This window comes from Hipposideros armiger, unplaced genomic scaffold (genome assembly GCF_001890085.2).
Source record: "Hipposideros armiger isolate ML-2016 unplaced genomic scaffold, ASM189008v1 scaffold_123, whole genome shotgun sequence".
NCBI classification, from domain to species: domain Eukaryota; kingdom Metazoa; phylum Chordata; class Mammalia; order Chiroptera; family Hipposideridae; genus Hipposideros; species Hipposideros armiger.
In genome coordinates, this window is record NW_017731473.1 from 2,551,170 (window position 1) to 2,576,289 (window position 25,120).

Genomic DNA, 25,120 nt, shown 5'->3' on the forward strand with positions numbered 1-25,120 from the left:
GGCCTCGCTGCAGCCCAGCAATGAAGCCCCCCTGTCTGCAATAAACTCCAGGCACAGCACCGCACCCCACCTGCCGTTCCTGTCGTGCGGCCCTGCAAAGCTTCCAGGGGCTACTCAGATTGGAGCGAGTGAGTCAGGAACTTCGCTCTGACTGCAGCCTCCCTGGCTGGCTTACCCACGTCACACGCTGCCGGCTGCTGGGGAAAAATGCCCAGCAGCCATTGGTACAAGTCGTCTTGTACTGAGTCTGGCCCGGAGCTGTAATCATCACTTGGGCTTAAGGAAACGCTCCCAGTCGAATTGGACACCACTTATTAATTATGCAGCCGTCACCAAGGAGAAGGAAACACTACACTTGCCTCTACGAAGGGGGAGAAAAATATCTGACCCTCTTACAATGATACCCTTCTGAAAAATGCATCCTCTTTAAAAGCATAAAGCCTGTTAAGAAGCAACCACCGAAAACATCGTGTACATGTTGCCTAGCCATTCCAATTTACAGAATCTAGGTGAAGAAAATGCCCCCCAAATAAGGGGGAAGCTTCGTGATCAAACATCTATCCTGCAGCACGGTTCGCAACTGTGAAATTTTAGAAATGACTTAAATATTTGCTCAGTAACAGGGGAACATGAGAAAAACTGCAGTTCAGCCATTTCAACGGACTGTTCTAAAGCCACTAAAAATGATGTTATGTAACAACACGTCAGAACGTTTGTGATATAAAGTGAAAAAAGGAAAAATGCAAAATTATCTCTCTACCCAGATTACAAATACGATTAAAAAAAAATGCAGAGACAACGTCTGAAGACAAACCAACCGAGAAAGCTAACTAACAGCAGGTTTGCCAGGATGGCTCCAGTGAGCACTGCCCCCACTCAGGAGAATGCCCAGTAATCCATGAGGAGGGCACGGGAAGCCCAAGGCCACGGGTCCTCCGAGGAATGAGAAATAAAAGGAGCCTAAATGGTTCTAACTGGAGATAAACCGAGGTTGGTGTGGCGGGAGGAGTGGAGGCTTCAAAAAAAGAGGGGCAGGCAGGAGGACAAAGCGGACGTGCCCAGGACCACAGCAGGAGGACTCTCAGGAGCAGGGTCTCAGTGCTCCGATGCAAATGAGCTGGCTTGCTGCGCAGTAACCCCGGCCGCCAGTTCCTCACACCCCCAATCAAGTCTGCTGTCCCACAAAGGCCTGTGCGAGTGGTCACGGGGGTGCTTGGGAAGGGACTGAGATCCATGTCACACTGACAAGTGCAGGAGGTGGCACCAGGGACAGGAAAACAATCTGTGACCTGACCTAAATTAGGAGACGGCAGATCGTCTCCTAATTTACAGAAATTCACAGAAATCATGGAAGGACACTGCCAGAAATCCAGAGGAAGCAAATCTAGGCGACTGGCTCCTGGAAGGCCCCAGCGTATACCTGAGTTACATCCAACATGTACACTCATGTTCTAGGCATGTTTGCAAACGTGCTTCACTGGGCCCTGGGTGTCCTAGATGAGCCTGAGGGGCCCCGTGGCTCCACTTGTATCTCTTACATACTGGGCAGCCATGTCAAGTTGCATCTGAAAAAGCACGGGGGGGAGTCTGTTGCTAAAAAAAGATTAAGAATATTTGAAGACCACTGTTGTATGTGATTAGGTGTCAACAGAGAACTTTAGCAAGGAGGTGCCAGTCAGATTTGTGCTCTGGGTCCAGCTGGGTGCCTCGCAAACAACCCACTGGAAGAGAGGAGACCAGAAAATGTCAGTTGAGGTCCAGAGTCCATACTAGTGGTTAGAAGACTATGGCCCCTGGGTCAAAGCCACCCACCACCTGCTTTAGTAAATAACGTTTTATCAGAACCCAGACACATCATTCGTTTAGATTGTCTATGGCTGCTTTTGGCTGCAACAGCAGGATTAAGCGACTGAAACAAAGACCATATGCTCTGCAAAGCCTAAAATAGTGACTGCCTGGCCATTTATAGGAAGAGAGTCCCGACCCCTGGTCTCTCTGATCTGGTCTATACTATTCCTTGAACTTCTAAAATACACTGAAGTATATATACACTGTGCTCTCTACCTATTACCCAACAGGAGGTAATCAGCCTGCAAATACAGAGGAGGTAAATAAAGGGGAGCTTAGGGAGGCTGATTCTGCCAATTGAGCCCACGGCTCCAAGGTCAGAGGCAGGACAAGAAGCCGACCCAATGCGCCAAGGGTTACGCGAAAGAGAAACACAGCAGACTTATAGAATTACAAAATATCCAAACGGGGGGTTAGGGACTCTCAGGGCACCGGCACAGTTCTAAACAGAAGAGTCTTCCGAGCAACTCTGCTTTAGGAAGAGCTTGAAAGAAACGAAGGAAATTCACCAGACTTGGAACTGACCCATAACCTCAGTGCTCTCCAGCCTGCCACTGTTAGAAGAGCAAGGAAATGGCAAGTCACATAATAAGTCACCATTTAAGAAACAAAAATGACTTTTCCCCAGTCACCAACACTTCCCAAAAGCAGCTTTCCCCAGTGATAAACGGAACTCTGAGTGACCAGCACTGGCCATCACAGGACCTCCTTTCATCAGAGAAATATTCAAATGTCACTACACTCTGCTTACTAAGGCAAGGTGACAAATTGTTTCAACCAGGAAACCTTGGCTAAGTTTAAGATGCTTTGTAAAGCTTAGCTCACCTTGAGAAAAGTTGTTCGCCAGAACTGAAGTCTTCTCGGTCTCGCTGTCTTGCTTCTGGTCTCGGTGGGAGGAGGAGGACTTTTCGGACATTTCACAGTCGGACAATGAGTGAGAGGCTGAAGGCTGGGGAGACTCAGGCAGGATACGGGGGCAGCTTACGCTGTCTTTCTCAGTCCTCGACCATTGAAAGAGAAACCACTTTTCACACTAAGGGCCTCAGGCAGGACCACGACTTAAGGACACTTAAGATTATTGGACTGTTTGTAATTTCCCCATTACTTGCAATTCTAGTTTGGAGCACTTTTCATTTCCTACAGCATTTTTTAGCAAGGATATTCTAAAAACAAAAAGTGCTCAGTGTGCTTGAGTTAGGAGCCAATGAAGACGTGGGGAGCCACCGTCTGTCTGCCTTATGGGGGAAGGGCTCCAAGCGAGGACATGGTCAACGGCAAGTGTTTACCAAGTGCAGGCACCGTTCCAAGCATGTTCGCCATGATGTCTGACTTGGTCCTCACAGAAGCCCTTTGAAGTATGGAGCGCGGTCCTCTTAGAGTCGGGGAGACTGAGGCTCATCATAAACTGGCCAAATGTCTCCCAGCTCCCAAGTGGCAGAGCTCACAGGTCTGTCTGCCTTCAAGGCCCCAGGAGCATGAGAGAGGCCACCCTAAACCCATGAAGTGGCCTTATGGGTTTAAAATCTCAAAATCCTCGTGGTCCCCAAGCAGGTCCCAATATCACCAGTTTGGCGATCATCTGGTTATTAATGTGCATTTCATTAGGCATTTCCCACCTATAAGCCATGATGAAAAACACCTTGAGCTCTGTGAAAAGCCCATGTGAATCTCTATTATAGATAAGCTACTTAATTTAAGCTTTTTTCTCTCACTTTTTCCTATTACTTCCTGTCTCATTATTCATAAGCTCAAACAAGAGCAAAGGACTCCAAAGCGGCAATGCATTCATTAACAGGTAAACACCACATGCAACTTGGCTCAGACAGCGTGATGGATGCGTGGGCTTGCTGCTGCCTTGCAACAGTGCGAATGGGCCAAGGGCACCCATTTAATTAGCTTAGGAGTGACCCGGGTGAGTGCTAAGCCTACAGCTGAAAAGGTAGAACAGAAAAAAAGAAACAAACCTGTCAGAAATGGAAAGGGTGACACACGCATGAGGACAGCTGGAAGGGGCTCCCTGCCTCCCTCCGGCACATCCTCCAAGAACCACAGTTGTCTTTCAACATGGCAAAGCTGATCGTGCCTAGTCCCGGCTCACCCTCCTTCAAACACTCCCCTCTTCTACAGAACAGAATTTGAGGACCGGCCCTGCCTGCCCCTCTAGCCTTGACCTTCACATTCCAGGCTCCAGCCACACTGCTCAAAGGGGCCATGTCTCCCTCGCCTGGAGCATGGACGCTCTCCCAAACAACCTCCGCTCCTTAACTCGCAGCCTTGAGACCTCGACTAAGACTGCCTCCAGTCTGGGAGGCCTTCCTTGCCCTCCCCACAGCCTGCCAAAGCGATGTGATCTGATATTATAAGGATAAAAGTGGAGGGCTGAACTGGGGGGGGATCTTTGAAAATACTGTAGTGAGAGAGGAGTGTTTCTTGTAAACTTGCAAAGCCCTGAATAAAACATCCTCCAGTGAGCGGTGATTACTCCCTGCTAATGATGCTGGTGGCCTTCATGATGCAATAACCACTTAAATTATGCACCCCAGACTGGTCTATTTCTTTCTTTTACACCCAGGAGCCCAAAGGGCTACAGTTCCAAAGAGGAGGGAAGTACCCACAGCACTGATAATATTCAGAACTTTTAACAAGGAAACAGGAGGGCAAGGCCGTGACATTTTCAGGTGGCCACAGAGGTAGGCTAAGAAAGGATACAATCCATTCATCCCATGAACATTTTGTGAATTCTAACTACATCCCAGATACTTGGGGCTGGAGCAGGTATTAAAAACACAGTCTTTGCCCTCAAAAGGCAATGTGAAATATCAATAACAGCCCAGGCACTAAGGTACAACAGATTCAAGTTCAAATCCCAGCTTTGCACTTCATGGCAAGTGTACAACTCTGACCCTCAGGCTCCTCATCCTAAAATGAGAACTATCATGCTCACCTTGCAGGGTCAGAGAGAATGACTGTGAATGCCTGGGGCAGTCGCTGGCACACACCAACACCCAGCTAATGCGAGCTCCTTTCCCCTTTCGAGGAATTCTGGGAGCGGAAAGAAACATGCAGCAAGTATTACAGTACCGTGTAGTAAATGCTGTGATGTAATTATGTGTCAAGTGCTACAGGAAGAATAACTGGTCCAGGGATGCTGTACAGGGAAGGGGGTGTCGGGGAGACCCAGGGTCATTCCCAGTGCACTGACCCTGAAGAAGGGTTTTCAGACTCCCAGGGGAAGAAGGCAGAGTGTGCAGCTGTGCAAAGGCACGGTCGGGAGAACAGCAGTCGGGTAAGACTGAAGCAGGGGGTCCATGATGGCAAAGAAAGATGGGTCAGACTGAGCAGGGCCTCGTATGCCAGGCTACGGAGTCTGCAATTTACTCTGCGGGTACCCAGGGGCCAACAGAAGGAATGTGTCATCTGGGTCAAATCATCCAACAGAGAAATGCCACGACTGACCCAAAACAACTGAATAAAGGCACGAACCCTTGCTTTTGTAGAGCCACTGCCCGTTTTGTGGGTGTTGACGCTTTATTTACAAGAAGCAGGAAGTTAAGAAAGGTGGCGAGCTGGAACGCTCAGAAAGCCGCCAGATGAAACAAACCACAGTCTTCTTACCAAATGCTACACTCACCTCTCCAGCAGCTCATTCTGGGCGCTCATTTCCACTCCAGCTGATTTCCCTGGAAGCAGAAATCACTTTAAGAAGAAGAAAAACATTTTTTTTTAACAGTGTTCCCTAATAATTTCTTGCTCATACATTTGCAGACACTATTCCATTAAAGACTCTTAATACCCATGCTGGATATTTCAAGTAGGGTTACCAAGAACACGACTCAGGCTATAGACCCCTTCTCACTTCTCTGGCACTAGTGCTTGTAGGAAGGTGACAACATTGATTCTACAAAGCAATCACAAAGGCACTGCTGGGAGCAGGTTCTTTCTCCTTCTCTAAAACCCTGGTACTAACAGCGCACATGCTCACGACAGCAAACGGGTCACAGAATCAAGCAAAAGAAGACCTCTATCCCCCAGGTACCTACCACAGACATGTGACTGGATTTCCTTCCATTCTTTTTCCATGGGTGACATGGTGTTGGAACTTCATTGTTTTACTTTATATTAATAGTTTATTATAAGCCTTTCTCTTACTAAATTTGCTTTAGAAACATCTTTTTTAATGACTCCATTAACAGCCCATTGTAGGCACGCACGTACCAGGTTGGTCAGTCCCACGTGGACGTTTAGATCTTCTCTAATTTCTCACTTTTATAAAACTAAGTGAAATAAAAATCTTTGTGCATACAGCTTTATCTGCATTTAAATTATTTCCTTAGGAACGATTTTCAGAAGAGAGATTACTAGAGAAAGGCGTATATGAGTGTGGTTGAAAAAGGCAGTGTCTGCAATAGAGGAAAATGACTAAAAGAAATGACAACAGAAAACAAAAGAAAACCAAACACAGCCGGCAAAAGATGCTCTTCGCTTTCCTGCATGTCATCTCATCATTGGCTGTTTGAAAGCAGCCCAGATTTCAGAGACTAACAACTTTATTTTTAAAATAGTTCAAAACTCTGGAAATTGCAAACTGGTATGAGCTGGCTCTTTGGAGAAACTAACGTGTGGCTAAAGAAAGAAAGGAAAAAAAAAAAACCAAACCCTTCTATAGCTGTACTTGAAAAATGAGATTATAATTAAACTACGCCCACACATACCATTTTCAAAATTACTCCTAAAAGGAAAAGTTCTCAAACACCACGATGCGCAGGAAAAGACCACTGGAGACACACATCTGCTGTGTGTCTTGTGGTTCCCACCTATGAGCTCCCGAGGGGGGGCTGGAGGTGCTGTCAGGGCCCCCTCTCCCTGAACCAGGCCGGCCACTGGGCCCCAATCAGTGCAACGTGGTGAGTGCTTGAAAGTCACCTACTTCTCTCTGCATGGTACTGGGGGGCACCGGGAATGGGTCAGACAGGCCCCCCGAGGACGGTTCTTTCATATCCGCTGCCTCCTTTAGGCCTCACAACTATCCTACAGGCCCAGTATTAGTATTTCCATTTTATAATGAAGGGGTGAATGCCCAGGTTTAATGCTTTCACTCTCTCAGCCCAATGCACACTCTCACCTACTTCACTGCCCGTTCCAGTTCAGCAAGGGACATGGAGATGTTCCCATAGCTCAACCACAAATCTACGTACTCATCCTCTTGGTTACATCCTGACCAAAAACGGTGTGATGTTCTGGCTCCCCTGAAGGGAGGGAGGGGTAGACGGGCCTCCACCACAGTGGATGATCTCACAGGCTCCAACTTCCGTCCTCCACCTTCCTCCTCAGTGTGGGAATCTACATCTGACTGGGTCAGATTCTAAGACCTTGACTGGAAGTCCCAGACTGCACCATGAATGGGCAGGGACAACGGTACATTGAAAGAGCAACTCAGTCGGCGTTTTCCATGCCACATCTGCACTAGGGCTGCTTACCAGATTCAGCACATGGTAAGATTTAGGCCCTACAGACCCTGAAGATGGGCCATCTGCACCAGCCCAGACTCCCAAAGAGCTTAGGCATTCCACACGCTCCAGCCAGGCAAACAGTAACTCCTGCTTCACACTTTACAAACACTGTTCTTTCGAAGCCCAGATATACCACTCAGCAACTTCTCAGGGTAGGGGACCCTTGGTCTGGAGTAGGCTTTCAGCATTCATAAACTCATCTTTGAACCATCAAAACGCTCTGCTCAATTTCTAACAAAACCCGTGACCACAGAAGGAAGCCCGCTGATGCCAGCAGCAGCGTGGGTTTCCTCTTCTTCAAGTAAGAGGTCCTTTGGGGAGCTTGTAAAGACTCAACAACTGTATTCCACCTGTTCCCCTATCACAACAGAGTTCTTTAAAACTAAATGACAAACTATTATTGTGGGATTCACGGGGAGAGCATTCCAACTGATGCATGGAATTTCTGGGTGGAAACTGCCAGCATCCAGGTGACAGGGTGCCTACCATCTGTCAGGCTATCCCAGAAGCTTAGGAAGGATGTTGTGAAGGCACCGCTCTCATCTCTCAGGCGAATCTTACTGCTATACCTAGAAGCTGTACGACAGTGGGGGGACTTCATCTTTCCAACTAAACAGCCATCTAGCTATCCAGCCCATATTTGAACAAGCAAGAGCACTGCTATGCAGGACAGACTCGTAACTGGTTGACCCACCTGTGGTTTCCTCTCTGCACTGACCCATCCTGTGCACTGCCACCAGGTAAAAAGCCTCTTTATGGGGCGGCCGGTTAGCTCAGGTGGTGAGAGCGCAGGCTCATAACACCAAGGTTCCCAGGTCGACCCCCACCTGGGCCAAGGAGCTGTGCCCTCCACAACTAGATTGAAACAACTATTTGACTTGGAGCTGATGGGTCCTGGAAAAACACACTGTTCCCCAATAAAATTTCTTTAAACAACAACAAAAAAATCCTCTTTGGAAACAGTACTCTCTAGCTCAAACCCCATTAATCGCACAGAATTAAGTTCAAATATCATAGCCTGGTCTCTCCTACCCGATCCAAATGTTCCTTCCTTAACATCTCACTAGTAATTTGTATTAAATATTTACAGTGCTTCTCCTAGGTGCCTGCGCCAGTCACTGAGGACACAGAGATGAAGGGGCCATTGTACCCTCAGTGAGTTCGCAACTGAGTGGGGACCCAAAAGACAATTTCCCTACCATGCTGTGACAAGGGGCAGCACGGGGTACTGTGCGAGGACACGCCGCAGAAACAAACATGACCCAGCTAGACCATCGGGGAGAAGTCAGAGGCGGTAGCAAATGGCCTACACCTTTGAGGGAGGAAAGCACTGCTTCATAAAGATCAGCAGCTAAGGGGCTACGTGGAGCCAGATTGTAGGAGTCCTTAGGAGGAAAACCCCTCCATTTTCTCTGTGAGCCTGGTTTGCTGTGCTGACCCTAATTTGCATACCCCACTACCGCTCCTCACATACTCTTGCCCCAAAACTATGAATCCTTCCATTATGGACGGTCAAGCTCCAACGCCCTTCCCTTCTGGAAGCCTCCCCTTCAGAGCTCAGAGGTGCCGCCCACCAAGCTCACACTACATGCGCCAGTCAGAGCAGGAGAACATTTAATCAAAGGGTGCCCTAGAATAAGGTCCCTATTACTTAAAACTACCAGCCCTTAAAACTATCATCAAATCCTCCCCAGGTTGGGAGGCCAGGGCAAGACAAGGCCCCCATCTTGCAGGAGCTTATGCTCTGAGGAAATGAAATATGCCCACAAGAAATCACCGCTGTCACCTTCTGAACTCCCACTATTGGCCAGGCAGAAACTTTAAATAATCTCCTCTCAAATAAGTCTGCAAGACAGGTGCCATTACCTCGCAGAGGAAATAAGACCCTTACTGTAAAGATGGGATTTGAACTCGAGCTGGCCTGGCGCCAGAGGCTCTCTCCTTTCCACCCCAGCACGTGGCCTCCATCACAAGGCCAGAGGGGACTGTCACATGCGAACTACAAACAACCCAGAAGTAAAGAAAAGGAACAGGTTTGGGGTAAACAAGGAAAGCTTCCTGGAGGATGGGCAGAACTTCTAGAAGTGGAAAGGGAATAAAAGCCTTCTAGAAAAGGGATTGGTGGGCCGGCCGAGTGGCACGTTGATTATGAGTTGGCTTGGGACGCCAGCTCTGAGCAGCAGGGCCCCGGTTCGGATCCCACATGAGGGCCAGTGACGCTGCACACTCTAAAGCTAAGATGGTGAACAACAGCTCGACCTGGAGCTGGGCTGCCGTGAGTCGCTGGCGACGGCATAGGCTGCAGTGGGGCTGCCATGAGCTACCGTGAGTGGCCAGCAGCCAGCATGAGTGGCTGGCAGCCGGCGTGAGCTGCCAAGAGCCGCCGTGAGTGGCCATCCAGTGGCCGGCGACCAATCTGCCTCACCCGGGAAGAGCACAATGATAATACCAACATGGGCCAGTGAAGCGACGTCCTCCACAACTAGACTGAAAAACAAAAAGACAGCAACTTGTCTGTTCCCCTTCCCTGATTCCCTATGCTGTTCCCCTTCCCCAATTCTCCAATAGAATCTTAAAAAAAAAAAAAGAAAAGAAAGAAAGAAAAGGGATTGGTTTAACAGCCACAGAAGTAGGGGATGCAAGGCCTGGCTGACAGAAAGGGTTGACCAGGACACCCAATCTGACAGGCATGTGAGACACAGGACATCATGGTGGCCAGGAGATTAGGCTGTGGCAGCAAACTCCCTGAGCTCAGATACAGATTCTGCCCCTTCCTGTGTGGCCTTGGGCAAAAATCAACCTCTCTGTTCCTCGTTTTGTTTGTTTGTTTGTTTGTTTGTTTGTTTAGTGTTTTTTTTTAGCTGAGCCATCCTGCCACCTTTTGGCAGCTCAGCGGCTGCTCAGCTCGGGCAGGACTCGAACTGCTGTTGCTCAGAGCTCACACTCTTGAGCGAGCTCTTAACCAACTGAGCCACTCGGCCGGCCCCCTGTTCCTCGTTTATTAAATGAAGATAAATAGCACCTCTTCATAGGCTGAGAACAATGACTGGCATATAATAAAGACCAACCTTCCTCATTGTTTCTCCATCATTATCATCATCATCATCATCCTTATTATTATTTAGGGGTTAGTGGGCTGGAAAAGGCAAATTGTGGAAGGCCTTGAAAAAAGTGAATATGTCAGGTGTAGGCAAAGGGGAGCCAAGGGAAGGGGGCCCAGCAGCTGTCTGCTGTTCATGGGGCTAAACCCCTGGCACACGTGGTGAGCTCACCAAGGAAAGGGACTTTCTCACCGTCTTCTTTGTACCTTTCCCACTGCTTACTCAAAAACAGCTGAAGGCAAAACACAGCCCTCCTGATTTATGCTCCTGGTCTTGGGAGGTACCACGTACAAGGACATGGTGGAAAACCTGGGCCTGCAACACCATTTCTAGATCTATCTGGGGTCTCACCCTGCTTTGAGGATCGAAGTGTTGGACCCTCATCCCAGAAAAGTGCAACTGCTCACAAAATCCTGTAGGGCTCCAGGTCCCTCGTGAAATCCCTGGCCTGTGGAGCTAGGGAAGAACCCCATCGCATCCTCACATGCATTAGGAAACCACATTATCAAGCTACTTCTTGGGTTCTACCAAGTAAGGATTAACAAAGAAATAGCAAGGATATGCACGAAGACTCCACTACAGTGTTCATTATAATAACCCCAGACTGGAACCCTAAATGTCCATCTAATGGGGAATGAGTAAATAAATAATGGTACGTTCATACAAAAGAATGCTCTGCAGCCCTGAAACTTACAATGTAGATTAATGCTTATTATCTATAATTGAACAAAGGGAGAGATTGCAAACAGTTCTACTGCCACAAAATAACACAAATATGTATTAAAAGGTCTGGAAATATAAACTCCAGGGTGTTCATGTTTTGCTGTATAAATGATGCAATTATAGGAGTCTCTGCTTATCTGTTATTCCACAACAAACATGTACTGCTTGGTATTAATACAAAAATACTACATTTAAATGTTTTAAGAACTCATGCTATGCTATTGCTTCAAATATAAAAAACTACGCTGTGATCAGCTCACTTCAGAATTCAGGAGCCAGACCCCTTAGATAGCATCCAAGACCCACCTCTGTTACATTTTATTCTCCAAGAAAAGGAGCTGCAGCGAGGTCCCTCAGACCTCTATGCTTTTCGTAGAAGAAAATCAAGTTCTGTGTTTACGTTGTCTGCCAAGCCTAAAACACCGCTGCTTTCAGAAAACAAAAAGTGAGATCTCCTTGGGCTTATCAAGGTAAATAACTAAAATATAAATCAAGTGGGGGGATGGCTGAACGAGGGAGGGAGGGAGGACAGCCAGGGCCAGAGGCACGTGCTCTCAGCACCCCCACTTCCTAGGGCCCAGGTTGAGGACTTGTAGGAAGAAAAGAGACAGATGGAAGACGCCTAGGGCCTGGAAGATACGGCTCTATCTTGAGGACTTGGTTATTTCTCCAATAATAAAACAAAAACTAGCTTTTTTGGAAAACCTGAGCTAGAAGAAAGCAATTTCATAAAGCTGGGAAAAGTCAAGTGCTTCTGCCTCCTGGCCCTCAAAGGTCTTGTGGACTTGGCACTAGGAAAATGGGTCTGCAGTGGATCTAGCTGTGGGGCTCTTTAAAAAACTCAGGAAAAACACATTCCCTGAGCGCAGAGGCCAAACTATCTCACGTTCTCTCTTGGAATTAAATTGAACATATGTGGACCCTCATGAACCATCTGTACTGTATATATGAAGAGAGAAGAACTAAGGTCAAATCCTGGTCCCGCCAAGTCGGTTGTGACTTTGAGCAACTGACCTTCCCCGGTGAAGGCTAAGTTCCTCACGACAAACAGGGTGTTCTGAGGACTGAGCCCCCAACGCACAAACACAGGTACGAGCCAGCCCTCGGGACTGAAAGTCATGCCCGAGCGCTGAGCCATGGCGTCACATCCCTTATATAACCCTTACACCTCACCAAGGAATGCCTTTGATTTTGAGCAGAGATGGGACATGACCCGATTACATTTTGAAAAGCGCATTACGACTACTGTGTGAAAAGGGACAGTAGTGGGGCAAGGGTGGCAGTGTGAAGGCCATGGAGGAGGGGACTTCAATAATCCAGGTGAGGTGACATGGCAAATTGGAGCCGTGGCAGCAATGAGCTAGTGCCGATTGGTCTGATTTGGAACACACGTTGAAGAGAGAGCTTCAGAGGGGCTGCGGACTGTGGGGGGGGGCAGGAGAACTGGCTCGGAGCGGTGTTCTCTTAAAAGCCAAAGAAGGACAGGAGTCCCACAAGCAAAATGGCTGTGAGTTTGAGGACAGTACAGTCTGAAAACTGATTCGATTTAGCAAAGTGAACGTCGGTAGTGACTCTGGCAAATGCCATTTCAGTGGAGAGGCTGGGATGTCTGAAAGCCCAATTCCAGTGGGTTTAAGGGACAAAGGGAGACCAAAAAGACACTGATGGATATAAAAGAGAGGGACAAAAAATAATGACTTCATCGAAGCAATTTAAAAGGTTACAAGTTCTAACTTTGGAATCAACTTTAATGTTTTTCATATTAAAAAAAATAAAATTAAGTTAAATCAAGAAGGATGTAGGAACCCTAAAATTGAATAATACAGGGGGAAAAAACCCAGCCTAATTGTATTTCAAATGAATAACATAACAAGACTGCAGAAAGAATGAAACCAAATAACTAAATCAAATACTGACTAACTACCCTTAGCCTAAAAACGAAAAGAACTGTAAACAAATCTTGAACTCTTATAGGTTTGTTTTTCACGCTGGTGTGGACAGAGCAATTCTGGAACTATCCGTGTGTTATAGAATTAAGCAAATGAGCAGATACGTGATACTGTGAGAGCCAGGGTTCTCACTGTTGGGAGAGGGGAGCAAACACAGAAGCGGGAAAAGCAAGAAAGAACACAGTGGGTTAGGACAGAAATTGGGGGCACCACTGGGATTTTTAAAATATGTTAGACATTTTTAAACATACATACTTTTTTGTGCATACATATATATATAGTGTGTGTGTATATATGTGTGTGTACGTCATATATGAACATGCATCCCAGCTCTGCCTGCCAAAGGGCCCAGAAACAACGACACCCCCCTAGCACTTAACACACCCAGCACCAACTCTTGGTTTTTAAATAGCATTCCCCTTTAAAATATACCAGGGCTACTTAGAGAAATGACTGACTCAGGAGCAAGGACAGTAAAAGAGGAGCCTGAAACAGCTTTCTTTGTGCCAGAAAGTAAGGAAGTGCACCCCACCCCCACCCTTACCTCCACAAAAAGATGCAGACGTGACAAAAGTAACTGCTACCTGCTGGTTCTGGAGCAATTTGGGCGTTAATATGAGACACAATGGATAATAAATAGTCAACTGAATAAAAGAAGACTTCACAAGTCAAAATTAATAATAAACAAGCAGGGTGGGCCGAGTGGTACGTTGCTTAAGAGTTGGCTTAGGACACCAGCTCTGAGCAGCAGGGCCCCGGTTCAGATCCCACATATGAGGGCCAGTGACGCTGCACCCTCTACAGCTAAGATGCTGAACAACAGCTCAACCTGGAGCTGGGCTGCTATGAGTCCCCGGCATCGGCAAAGGCTGCAGTGGAGCTGCAGTGGGCTGCCGTAAACTACTGTGAGCAACTTGTAGCCGGCGCGAGCTGCCAAGAGCTGCTGTGAGCAGCCGTCCAGGGGCTGATAATTGATCTGCCTCAGCCAGAAAAAGCACAATGATCACAATACCAACATGGGCCAGTGAAGCGACGTCCTCCACAACTAGACTAAAGAACAAAAGGACAGCAACTTGTCTGTTCCCCTTCCCCTATTCCCCAACGTTGTTCCCCTCCTCCAATTCCCCAATAAAATCTTTTAAAAATAAATAAAATAAACGAACAAACAAACAAGCAAATACATAAATAAAAGGAGGTAAAGGGTGAATTTATCTTTATAGCAGATGCCATCTATAATAAATGAAGAAGGAATGGCAGCATTAGAAAACAAGCACCATGTTGCCATCGTCATAGTAATAACTGACTAAGGCAACAATCATCAATAGATGGTAAAACTCAAGGGTCAAAGTTTGAAGAGGAATGGAATATTTAGTTACAAAGTATCCCCCATTAGTTCCTTTTACATGACACAGGGAAGTATTATAATTTACAATGGAGAAACCTGACAGACATCATCTTAACCAAGTGATCAGTTAATATCACCAAAAATAGGACAAACTGACATCAGGTACCTCCTTAATGTGATACCATGAGAACACAACATCATTTATGTAAAACTCCTACCAAAACCACATAACTCATTGAATCTAATCGTGAGGAAACAGCAGGTAATCCCAAATTGAGAGACTGGCCTGAACTCTTCAAATATGCCAAAGTCATGAAAGACAAAAGGTGAACTACTCCAGCTTAAAGGAAACCAAGAGACGTGACAACTAAACGTAACGTGGGGACTGGGTCCTGGATCAGGATCAAGAATAAAACTCTCACAAAAGACATTATTTTTTTCATACTGTATACAAGACTACTCTATGGAGAATTCAAACCAGTGGTTTGCCTATGGGATCATAGAAAACACTACTAAATCAATTAGTGAAATTTGACTGTAGACTATACTCATTATTAGAAAATACTGATTTGTGATTTTGATCATTGTACTGTGTGTGGTTATAGAAGAGAGCAGCCTTGGTCTGAGGAACTATACAGTGAAGTATCTATGGGGAAAGGGAACGATATCATCAATCCACTCTCATAGTGTTAGGAAAGATAATAATTACAATGTGTGTATCTATGTGTGTGTCTATACAGAGAGAGGGAACTCACATGCAGATGTGGCAAAATACTAACAACTGACAAAGCTGCATGAAGGGTATATGGAAATTCTTTGTTGTAGTCTTGAAAAGTTGCAAATTATCTTTTAAAAAGTTTTTTGTTTTTTTTTTTAGCTGAGCCATCCTGCCACCTATTGGCAGCTCAGCAGCAGCTCAGCTCGGGCCGGGTATCAAACCGCTGTTGCTCAGAGCTCAAACTCTTGAGCGAGCTCTTAACCAACTGAGCCACTCGGCCAGCCCTAAAAAAGTTTTTAATGCAATAATGTATATTAAAGTCCTAGCATACAGCAAATGGTTAGCAAATGTTTTCTTTCATCCTTCCTCTGACCACCTACCTCTGACACTTGAATATATTTTTTAACCAATGAAAGTTTTGGGGGTTTTTTTGTTTGTTTTGTTTGTTGTTGCCAACATTTAAAACTCATGAGTTTTGGTTTTTTTTTTTTAGCTGAGCCATCCTGCTACCTATTGGTAGCTTAGCGGCTGCTCAGCTCGGGCTGGCATCGAACCGCTGTTGCTCAGAGCTCAAACTCTTGAGCGAGCTCTTAACCAACTGAGCCACTCGGCCGGCCCCTAAAACTCATGAGTTTTTACCAAAAACAAAAAACAAACAAAAAAATTCCATCTTTTGAAAATGTGGAGAAACCGACCACCACGTGGTGGGTGCCAGGGGCGGTGCTTCCTGGCTGTTTTCACGTGTGTGCGTCACCAGCCTGGTCCCTGAGGCATCCACACTGGACCCCAGGTTTGGAACACTGCAGACCCCCACCCCCAGGGAAGCGGTCACTGGAAGGGAGCAGCAGCCAGCGTGGCCTTGCTGTCACCTCATCAGAGCAGAAAGCGCAAGGGAAGGAGGGCCAAGGAGTCAGTTCCTCCGGGGCCTCCGAGAAGTCCTGGATCAATTACCGACGTATCTCAGGACCCGAAGGACCTCGCCTCACTTACCGCTGAGAAACAGCTTTTCCAGCTTCTCCAGCAGCCCGGCACATTGATTCAGCTGCTCCCGGAAACCCTCGGCCACATAGTAATCCACGTCGCTGGCCCGCAGCAGCTCCCCAAACGCCTTCATCACAGTGTTCATGTGTTGACGACAAACGACACAGACGCCGTGGCTCTCCTTAATCTGCTGCCGCTGAAGGGAGAGCTCCCTGGCTTGGGACTGAACTAATGAATTGTATCTGATAAAAGGGGGGAAAGGAAATGCTTGAACCATTTTAGAATTGAATTTCTGTGACCTTAACACTAATTGGAAAAATGACAGGAGCACCATTTTTAAAAGCCTGCAGCTGTACAAGTATATATACTTTTAGAATAATTGAAGCCGTACAAGGTCACTCCTCCTTCGATTTCAAAACAGCCAACAAATGCTGGCGCAAAGGTTCCTCTGCAATATTTTTAACCTCATGAAGCCCCCAATTAAAGTAAGACTGGCAAGAACTCAGGAGAACAATCAGTTTCCATACACTCTTCAAAAATCCTATTCCAAATTGTAGAAACAAGGGCCCAAGGGTCAGGGGACCCACCACAAATTCTCACGAAGAACAAAAAAAGAAACTGGAGGCAGGAAAACAAAGATAGGACTCCCTCTTCTCGACTGAAAGGTCAGGGGATAACCAGAATCCTAACTACCACACTCATGGAGGGTCTATGATCTGTCCCTCGCTGAATTAGGTGTTTTTTATAAGTTAGTGCATCCTCCCAATCTTCCAACAAATGTATGAACCATCCCTTTTACGGAAGAGGAAACTGACTCTCAGAGATGGCAGTTAGTTAAATGGTGAAGATTTCGGACTAACACACAGCTCTCTGCCTTCAAAGCCCGTGCTCTATTAAGCAATGGTACCTCCTGACACCATATCCAATGTCGTTCCCTACATTGAGCCCACAGGTTTTAGGAGGCACTGAGAGAAAGGCACAAGTTAAGGAAAATGTGGCGCATACAAACTGGGGCCGCAGTAACCTGACTCCAGAGTGGCTTGGCAAAGACGCTGACCCCTCAGTTCATGTTCCCCCTTCCCTGAAATGTCAGCGCATAGGGCCGGGGACCACCTCTCACCCAAGTATGCACATACTGATCACGTGACGCCAGTACTGCAGGTGGGAGCCAGTTTCGTGGATGAGAAAGAACCAGGGGATCAGAGTGGGGTCATGTGAGCTTGAACCCGGGCACGGGCCCTGACCAGCTCTGCGAATCTTCTCAAGCAATTCAAGGCAACCTCTTTGAGGCTCAATCTCCTCACCTACAGAAACATGTTTAATAACATCTCCTTCTCTGGCGATTCTGAGGATTTAATAAGAAAAATGTCTAACTAAAGGTCTGACACAGCTGCTTTTCAATACATACAAGCTTCCTTCAATCGCACTGTTTGGGAAGTCTTGAAAAATTCACTCTGGCTCCTCCTGACAATTCAGAACAATGTGTTTGTGTCAAATTAGTGACGAATGAAGGTCGACTTTATAAATGATCCCATTTTTGCCATATCTCATGAAGCAAAAACGGTATCTATCTATGCCCATAAAACATATCTTCATGACCTAAGAATTCTTCTCTTTCAACACAGGCTTATTTCTCTAAGATGACCTTAAAGGGCAAAGATACGAGAAATATTTATATTCTTCCCACCCTGCCTAGCACATCAGTTTCAGCTCCAAAGCTCAGTAAAAGCCCACAACGGGATTCAGGCGTGAACACCGCCATTCAGCAAACAGACCACAACTCACTGAGTGCCTGGGCCCCTCATCTGAGCACAGCAAAATCTTTCTTGCCAATTTCAGAGGGTACAACACTGGTACGTGGGCAGCCACCATTCTTTGTGGCCTCATGTTGCACTCCTCCACAGGGCCCGGCTGCCTCCACCCCACCATCATGCCTTCCTTGGTACACACCCCACCCCACAGCACAGCAGTTCCCCTTTAGCTCATGGGCTCCCACCTAGTGGCCACAGAGGGGAACTGCAGGCTTAAACAGCTGGAGAAGACAGAAGACGGAGCTGGGACACACCTTGAGGGCGAGAGATCTCTGAGCTTATTCTGCATGTTATGGACTTCACTGAAAAGCTCCATGTTCATATGCTGTTCTTTCTGCAGCTCACAGTCCTGTTCCACCAGCTGCTGTTCAAGGCTCTCCAGCATCCTGCCGTCAATCATCTCTGGGGCCAGCGGGTGGAGGATTTTCATGTGTTTCACAAAACGGACCTGGTGCAAACTTGAAAAGGTCATTTCTTCTTCATCAGCAGTGCCCTTGGGCTTCTTCAAGGTGTCCTGGGCCCCTTCTGTGCCACACAAAACGGTGATAATGGCCTCGCTGAACTGGGAGTGCTTTTGAAGCTGAAGTATGAAATTCCGGTAGCCCTCGAGCTCCGTTTCCAAGTCACAGATTTTCTGTTGTAAGTTTTCTGTATCGTTTGAGGTATCATTGTTCTCAGGCCGATCGGTTCCAATCACACTGCCTTTAGTGGAAAGTTGACCCTCAGAACTCAGGTAAGTAGCTGCTGAAATTGGGCCTTGAAAATCTTCAGGATTCTCTTTGCATGTTGACACGATGGCACAGTCGTTGGGCTGGAAAATTTCAGAGTCTGAAAATCAAACACACTTATGTCAGCATCTCCTTGGCTGAAAACCACCCCATCCGTCCTCATAGCCATTGCCAAGCCGAGACCACAAGCCTCCCTGGTTCTAGTCTTCTTCCTCTTACCTCTCAATGCATCCTCTTCCTCAGAGCGACTGCTCTAAAAAATGAATTTAACCATGGTAACCACCCTCCTGCCACCTAAAACTGATCAATATCCCATTATCTTGAAGATCAAATCCAAACTCCCCCTCACAGCATATGAGACCCTCCAAGATCTAGTTCTGGGCAACTTTTAGGAATATCCCCTGGCACCGCCTATGGGGATTCCCTACTTACCACCATCCCCTCCACACACCAGGTGGGTTCATGCCCCCATGCTTCTACATGCACATTTCCCTCTACTTTTGCTCAGTGAACTCCTACTCGTCCTTCAACACCCAGATCTAATTTCCCTCTTCTGCAAATCCATCTCCAAACTATAAGAAACAGTCACTCCCCTCTGGGCTTCCACAGCACCTTATACATATCACCTGGGACAAATGTTCTACATGCTGGGTGCTAATGTAGGAATTACAACTGGCTCATTTATTTATTTACCTAGCACTTAGTTATTTGGATTCTTCTCTCCCTCGCTGGCCTTTTATCTTCACATGCTCAGTGCCCAGCATGAGTCCCTAGCCAGAGCAGGAGTCAGTGAAGGTCTGACAAATGTTGGGTACCGAGGGAAGTAACGTTACAGAGCAGTGATTCTAAAATCCACGACGTATGCGAGTCTGCTCGTTTCCATGGCTGTCAGTTTCCCAGAGCTGCCATGATGTCCCCTGCAGTGAGCTGCTGTAATGACTCCCAACCCTGCCAGGAAACATTTCCTTACAGCAAGTTTAAACCCCCAGAGATGCGGACAACGTGTTGGAGAGGTGGGGTGCTACTACACAAAGAATATATAGCTTTGAAGCCAAAGAGAAGTGGGGTCACACCTAGCAATGCCACTTGCTGGCTGCACAGCCTTAGGCAAGTCACTTGCGATCCCAGGGCCTCAGTTTCCCCAGAGATGCCTAATAACTTGCTGTGAGGCTTCAAGCTCAGTCGAGTCCAGAGCTTCCGTCCTTCACCACGGACCCCGCTGCCTGCTGTTCAGGGAAAGCTCGGCTCAGTATAAAGAATGGTTTGAATACTTAAGAGGCAGCAAAATTTAGTAGAAAAACCCATCTTTGAAAACCAAGAGACCTGGTTTCAAACTCTGGCTCTGCCATTTACTTGCAGGTCATTTAGTTACATGACCTCAGGTAAGTTCCTCAAACTCTACAAGCCTCAGTAGCTTCATCTGCAAAATGGAGAAAACATCAGTCATTGTGATGGGTTGTGTTTTATTTTTAAGATCAAATGGGACAATATCTGCAAAAAGACTAAGTGTCTGGTACCTAGCAGTGAAGGAAGGCAACTAATGTTAACATCCTCTAAAACTGTTCAAAGATGGCAGAGGATGCCTACAGGAGACGATGGCGCAAAGGCTTTGGGTCTGGGAAATGCTGCAAAAGCAGCAATGCGGACTGGATGAGAGGACCTAGATCTCTCAGAAAGGAAAGCACACGAGAGTCTTTGTCAGTCTGTATATTCCAATTTCTAGGTTCTGCAACGGCTCCTCCTGACTTTAAGCCCATTCTTGTCCCTCTGCTCACGACGCACATACCATAAAGTAAACCTTTTTATTTTAGAAAGCAGCTGCTACGTGACCTCAAGGAAGCATTCCTAACACAGCACTTTTACTGTACAAATTCCATTATAATCACTCGTCTCTGAGGTCCTTCAGGGAGACCATGTCATCCATCTCTGTGTCTCCAGTGTCTGGCTCAGGGCCTGGGGCAGAGAAGGCACTCAGTTAAGTACCGCTGGCTGACTGATGTAACAGAGAGCCAGAGGGAGAGATCTCAACAAGGCTTTTTCCCAGGGAATCACCCTCCACGACAAGGAAACAGCTTTGCTGTAACGACTGCACAGTGATGGAATTTCATGGCAAGAAGTTATATTCCCAAGTGAGAATAAAGATCAGTTCTGATAACTGTTAAGTGATCATGAGGCAAAGACAAATGTAAGACCTACACAAATGTCCCTGTGTGATACAGACTGTGGCCAGCTCTGATTACACACACACACACACACACACACACACACACACACACACACACACACGTGCACACACACCCCTCAGAATGGTTGGGTGTGCAGTCTCATCGTCACTCTGCTTTATACTTTGCTCCCTACAACACAACACATCTAATATTCAGACACGTGACACACAATTTTCACTTCAGAAGTGCCCCCATATTTAGCAGAGGTAAGAATGTGATTTCCAGGCTCCAAGGCCGGGAGACAGCAAGCCCGGCGTTAACACGGCAGTGTGGCTGCTGTTCTCAGCTCCGCAGCCCTCGATGAAAGGCCAAGGGAGCTGCTCCCACTTTTCATCTGAAAACCGCGCATGGAGGGCGGGGGGAAGGAGGATTGTGAGCTGCGGTGTACGGCATGAACCTGTGTGTTCAGCAAGGCCGAGGACACAAAACGGCGTGCCAGGACCTGGCCAAGGCACCAAGCTCCTCACCTGTGCTGTCACTCAATCTTCATCACAACCCCGGGGGGCGTCACCAGGATCCCCATTTTACAGAAGGAGAGATGCGGCCTTGCCCAAGGTTCAGCGAGGAGGCAGCAGACCCCCGCCGCCCCGAGCCTGTAGCATGCCTCCAACACTCTGACTGCTACCTCCTGATGGACCCTTCCTGCAGCCAGGTCTCCCGTATCAGGGCTGCAGAAGCAAGGGAGACATCCCTCAACCCTCAATGTGAGGGCCAATCATGTCTGTGGCATCCACTTCATTCACCTCCCAAGTATCTACATCAAGGGGCGTCACACTGTACCCAGCCTTGCAAAGGGCAGTCACTGAGGAGTCGTTTTAAGACCAAATCATGGGGGGCTAAATGGGGGTATCTATATAATTGGGGGGTGCAGGAAGGCCTTGCCTGGAAAGTGACATTGAAGCAGAGGCTTTAAAGGATGCGGCATCAGCTAGGCAACCACTAAAGGGGAAGTTCAGGCAGAGGCCACACAGTGTGTGCCAAGCTCTAGAAACAAGTTAGAAAAAGGAAAGAAGTCACTAATGTAGAGATTTGAGAGGAAAAGAGAAACAGTCAAGAGGCCTTCAGCAGTCAACCATGAACAAGAAATTAAAAGATGCCTCAGGACCACTTATTTGCATTATGGGAAATAACTATAATTCTGGAACTTTCTACAGTTCAGCTAAGGGACACTGTATAACCTGGTGGGGCGGCTTTCTCCTCAAAGCGCAGAGCACTCAGGAGCACGTGACCACGCTTTCGCCACCGGCAACCAGGCCATCGTTCTCAGTGTTTCCCCAGAGGCTGTCACGGCCGCCGCATGGCAGATTTAGGATTCCTGAAGACAACTATTTCTTACAGAGTCTATGAGGTCCAGATTAATGGTGATTTTTTTTTATGAAGAGAAAAAAGATCTAAGGTGAAAGAAGAAAATGTAAGCACTGGTGCCTTGACTTGTCCACCTCCCTCACCAGCTGGGTGACCCTGGATCAGTTCTTTCCAAGACCCTCCGCTTCCTCATGTGTTGAATGGTAATAATGATGATGCCGTAAGATGGTTGTTGCAGGGCTTAGTAATAATTTTTCTACAAAACACCCCAAATGGTGCCTGGCACACGTAGCTGCTCGCTATACATAGGCGTTGAATTCTGCCCAGTCTTGGAACTGGTTTGCTGATCACGGCTCCTTTCCTCGTTTCTCCAGACACAGGGAGTAGTTTCAATTTTTTTTTTTTTTTTTTTTGCTCTCCAGGTCTGTCCTGGTAGGTTGCTCCCACAAGGGGCTGGGCTACAGGCATTCACAAAGAGAACAAAAAATAAATAAAACCATAGACTTGAAACTTAGCCAAGCAACTGAGAAGAACACAAAGATACAAAAGGGAAATAAAAACACTGGGGAGGCAAAATGCAATTTATAAGATAAAATTAATCTATCGAGCTGCCATAACAGGACATAAAAAGCATAAATATACTGTAGCTTGTCTGAAATGGTTTAAGTCCAGGCTCTCAAAAAACTGTGAGTGAGAAAATGAATTCTATAGACTCATCACCACCTTTCCCAAGAAGAGAGACGCCCCAGGGTCTTCTGGGCAACTGCAGAAGTAGCACCTGGCAGGGCACCCTGGGGTCTCAGCAAAAAAATAAAATAGAACAAAAACATTTTAAGTCAAACGGCAAGCCCTGGGCAAAGTGCCGGGGCCTCTGTGGGGCTGAGTCACCATAAAGTCTTTCCTCTTTGAAGTGCCCCCACCTCCTGCCTCAGACTGATCTGTTTAATTATCTGCTGCCCCCTCTCCCACCAGCCAGGAGGTTCTCAGAAGGCAGAGGCTGTCTCCCATTCCTCTCTCCCCCCACACCGAGTGCATGAGGCTGGGGCCTGGATGGGTAGGTGGGTGGATGAATTAAGAGTAGGCAGGAAAGGACGGAGAGAGAGAAGAGCAATCCCGCCAAAGGCCAGTTTATCTTGCAACCTCAACTACGACAAACCCAAGAAAAAACCTAAAATTACATGGAAAATACCTCTGGCTATCAATCCTCATAAAACCCACAGGTGAAGTGTTGTATCATGTACTAGCTTCATGAAACAGTAAAGGGCGCAGGCTTTGAAATCAGGCAGGCGGGTTCAAACCCAGCTAGGGAAGTTAGTGACAGTGTGACTGTAGTCACGTCACTTTACCTCTAAAACTGCTGCCTCAACAATAAAACAGGACTAATTACTGTACCCGCCTCAAAGGACTGTGAAGAGGATTCAATTAGATCGTGTATTTAAAATGGACAGTGGGGCTGCATGAACAGCGGGAGCTAGGTTTTTACTGTCCCAGGAAGTCCAAGGGTCCCAGTCATCTCCCATCCCTGAGCCACTTTGAAAATCCCTAAACAATACAATCTCCCCACCCTGGTATGCAAACCTTTCATGGGCAGAAATCCCAACTGACCTCAATTTCCTCCGGCACATCCATCTCAGCCCCTCGTTCTAAGGGAACCCGGGCTGCCCCCCGACAAGCCTCCCTAGCAGTGGGTGTTGCCGTCCCACACCCCTGTATCATGGACCTGGACGTGTGTAAGTGGACCTTTGCTCACCCCTGACCCTTGCAGACTGTTCTCTCTCTTCCCTAAACACTCTGGCTGTGCGGCTCTGCTGTCAGCCTAGGCCACCACCTACCCCACCTGACTGCACTCATCCACGGTCACCTGATTCCTCGCATCTCTTGAGATTCATGGACAACATGGCTGCTAATCGCCCTGCTTCTCAGTGAAGTAAAGCTTTGCACCGCTTTACAGCGAAACTCAGAGCTGTCTGTTCTTGCCATCTCCAACTGCGCTCCTCCCCTCTCTCCGGAACCCACGCCAGTCAGGCCCCACCACTCACAGACACAGAGCCCTTCAGTCACCAAGGCCTCCCCGCTGCCCAGTCTCAAGGCCAACCCTCGGTCCTCGTCCTACCTGTCTTATTGGCAACGTTCGGCACCGCTAACCGGCTTTCCTCACGCGGCTTCAGGCCCCCGCCCCACCTCACTGGCTGCTCCTTCTCAGTCCCACCCCTGCTGACCAGAGCCCCGGCCCCTGTTCCGGGCCCTGCTCCCTGTGTCTCCAAGTCTTACAGCTTCAAATACCAGGGATGTGTTGCTAGCTCTCGCCCAGACCTCTCCCCATCTCCAGACACATCTATCTCCAACCGCCCAGCTGACATCTCCCCTGGGGTGGTCAGCAGCCACCTCACAAAATGCCTGCCTCCCCATCCTTCCAACGGTTCACATTAAAAGCGATTCTTTAAAGCAGAGGTCGGACTACTTTTTTTATTTTTTTCAAAGATTTCATTGGGGAATTGGGGGGATGGGAACAGTGTTGGGGAATCGGGGAAGGGGAACAGATAACTTGCTGTCCTTTTGTTCTTCAGTCTAGTTGTGGAGGACGTCGCTTCACTGGCCCATGTTGTATTATCATCATTGCACTCTTCCCAGCTGAGGCAGATGGGCCGCTGCCCCCAGACAACCACTCACTGCAACTCACGGCCGCCCACGCTGGCTGCCGACCACTCACAGTAGCTCATGGCAGCCCACTGCAGCCCCGCTGCAGCCTATGCTGTCGCTGGCGACTCACGGCAGCCCAGCTCCAGGTTGAGCTGTTGTTCAGCATCTTAGCAGTAGAGGGCGCAGCATCACTGGCTCTCATGTGGGATCTGAACCTGGGCCCTGCTGCTCAGAGC

General features: G+C 47.6%; 1 protein-coding gene across 4 annotated transcripts in view; it reads right to left on the reverse strand.

The window, feature by feature from the left end:
- Nucleotides 1-25,120, reverse strand: part of CDK5RAP2 (CDK5 regulatory subunit associated protein 2) — a 171,719-nt gene that overhangs the window by 28,768 nt on the left and 117,831 nt on the right. For all 4 annotated transcript variants that reach the window (XM_019648259.1, XM_019648261.1, XM_019648260.1 and 1 more), the window contains 4 exons: nucleotides 18,241-18,814; nucleotides 16,185-16,417; nucleotides 5,480-5,528; nucleotides 2,674-2,849 (listed from right to left, as the gene is read on the reverse strand). In XM_019648259.1, coding sequence (XP_019503804.1) covers nucleotides 2,674-2,849; nucleotides 5,480-5,528; nucleotides 16,185-16,417; nucleotides 18,241-18,814 — 1,032 coding nt within the window. The remainder of the gene's footprint in view (nucleotides 1-2,673; nucleotides 2,850-5,479; nucleotides 5,529-16,184; nucleotides 16,418-18,240; nucleotides 18,815-25,120) is intronic.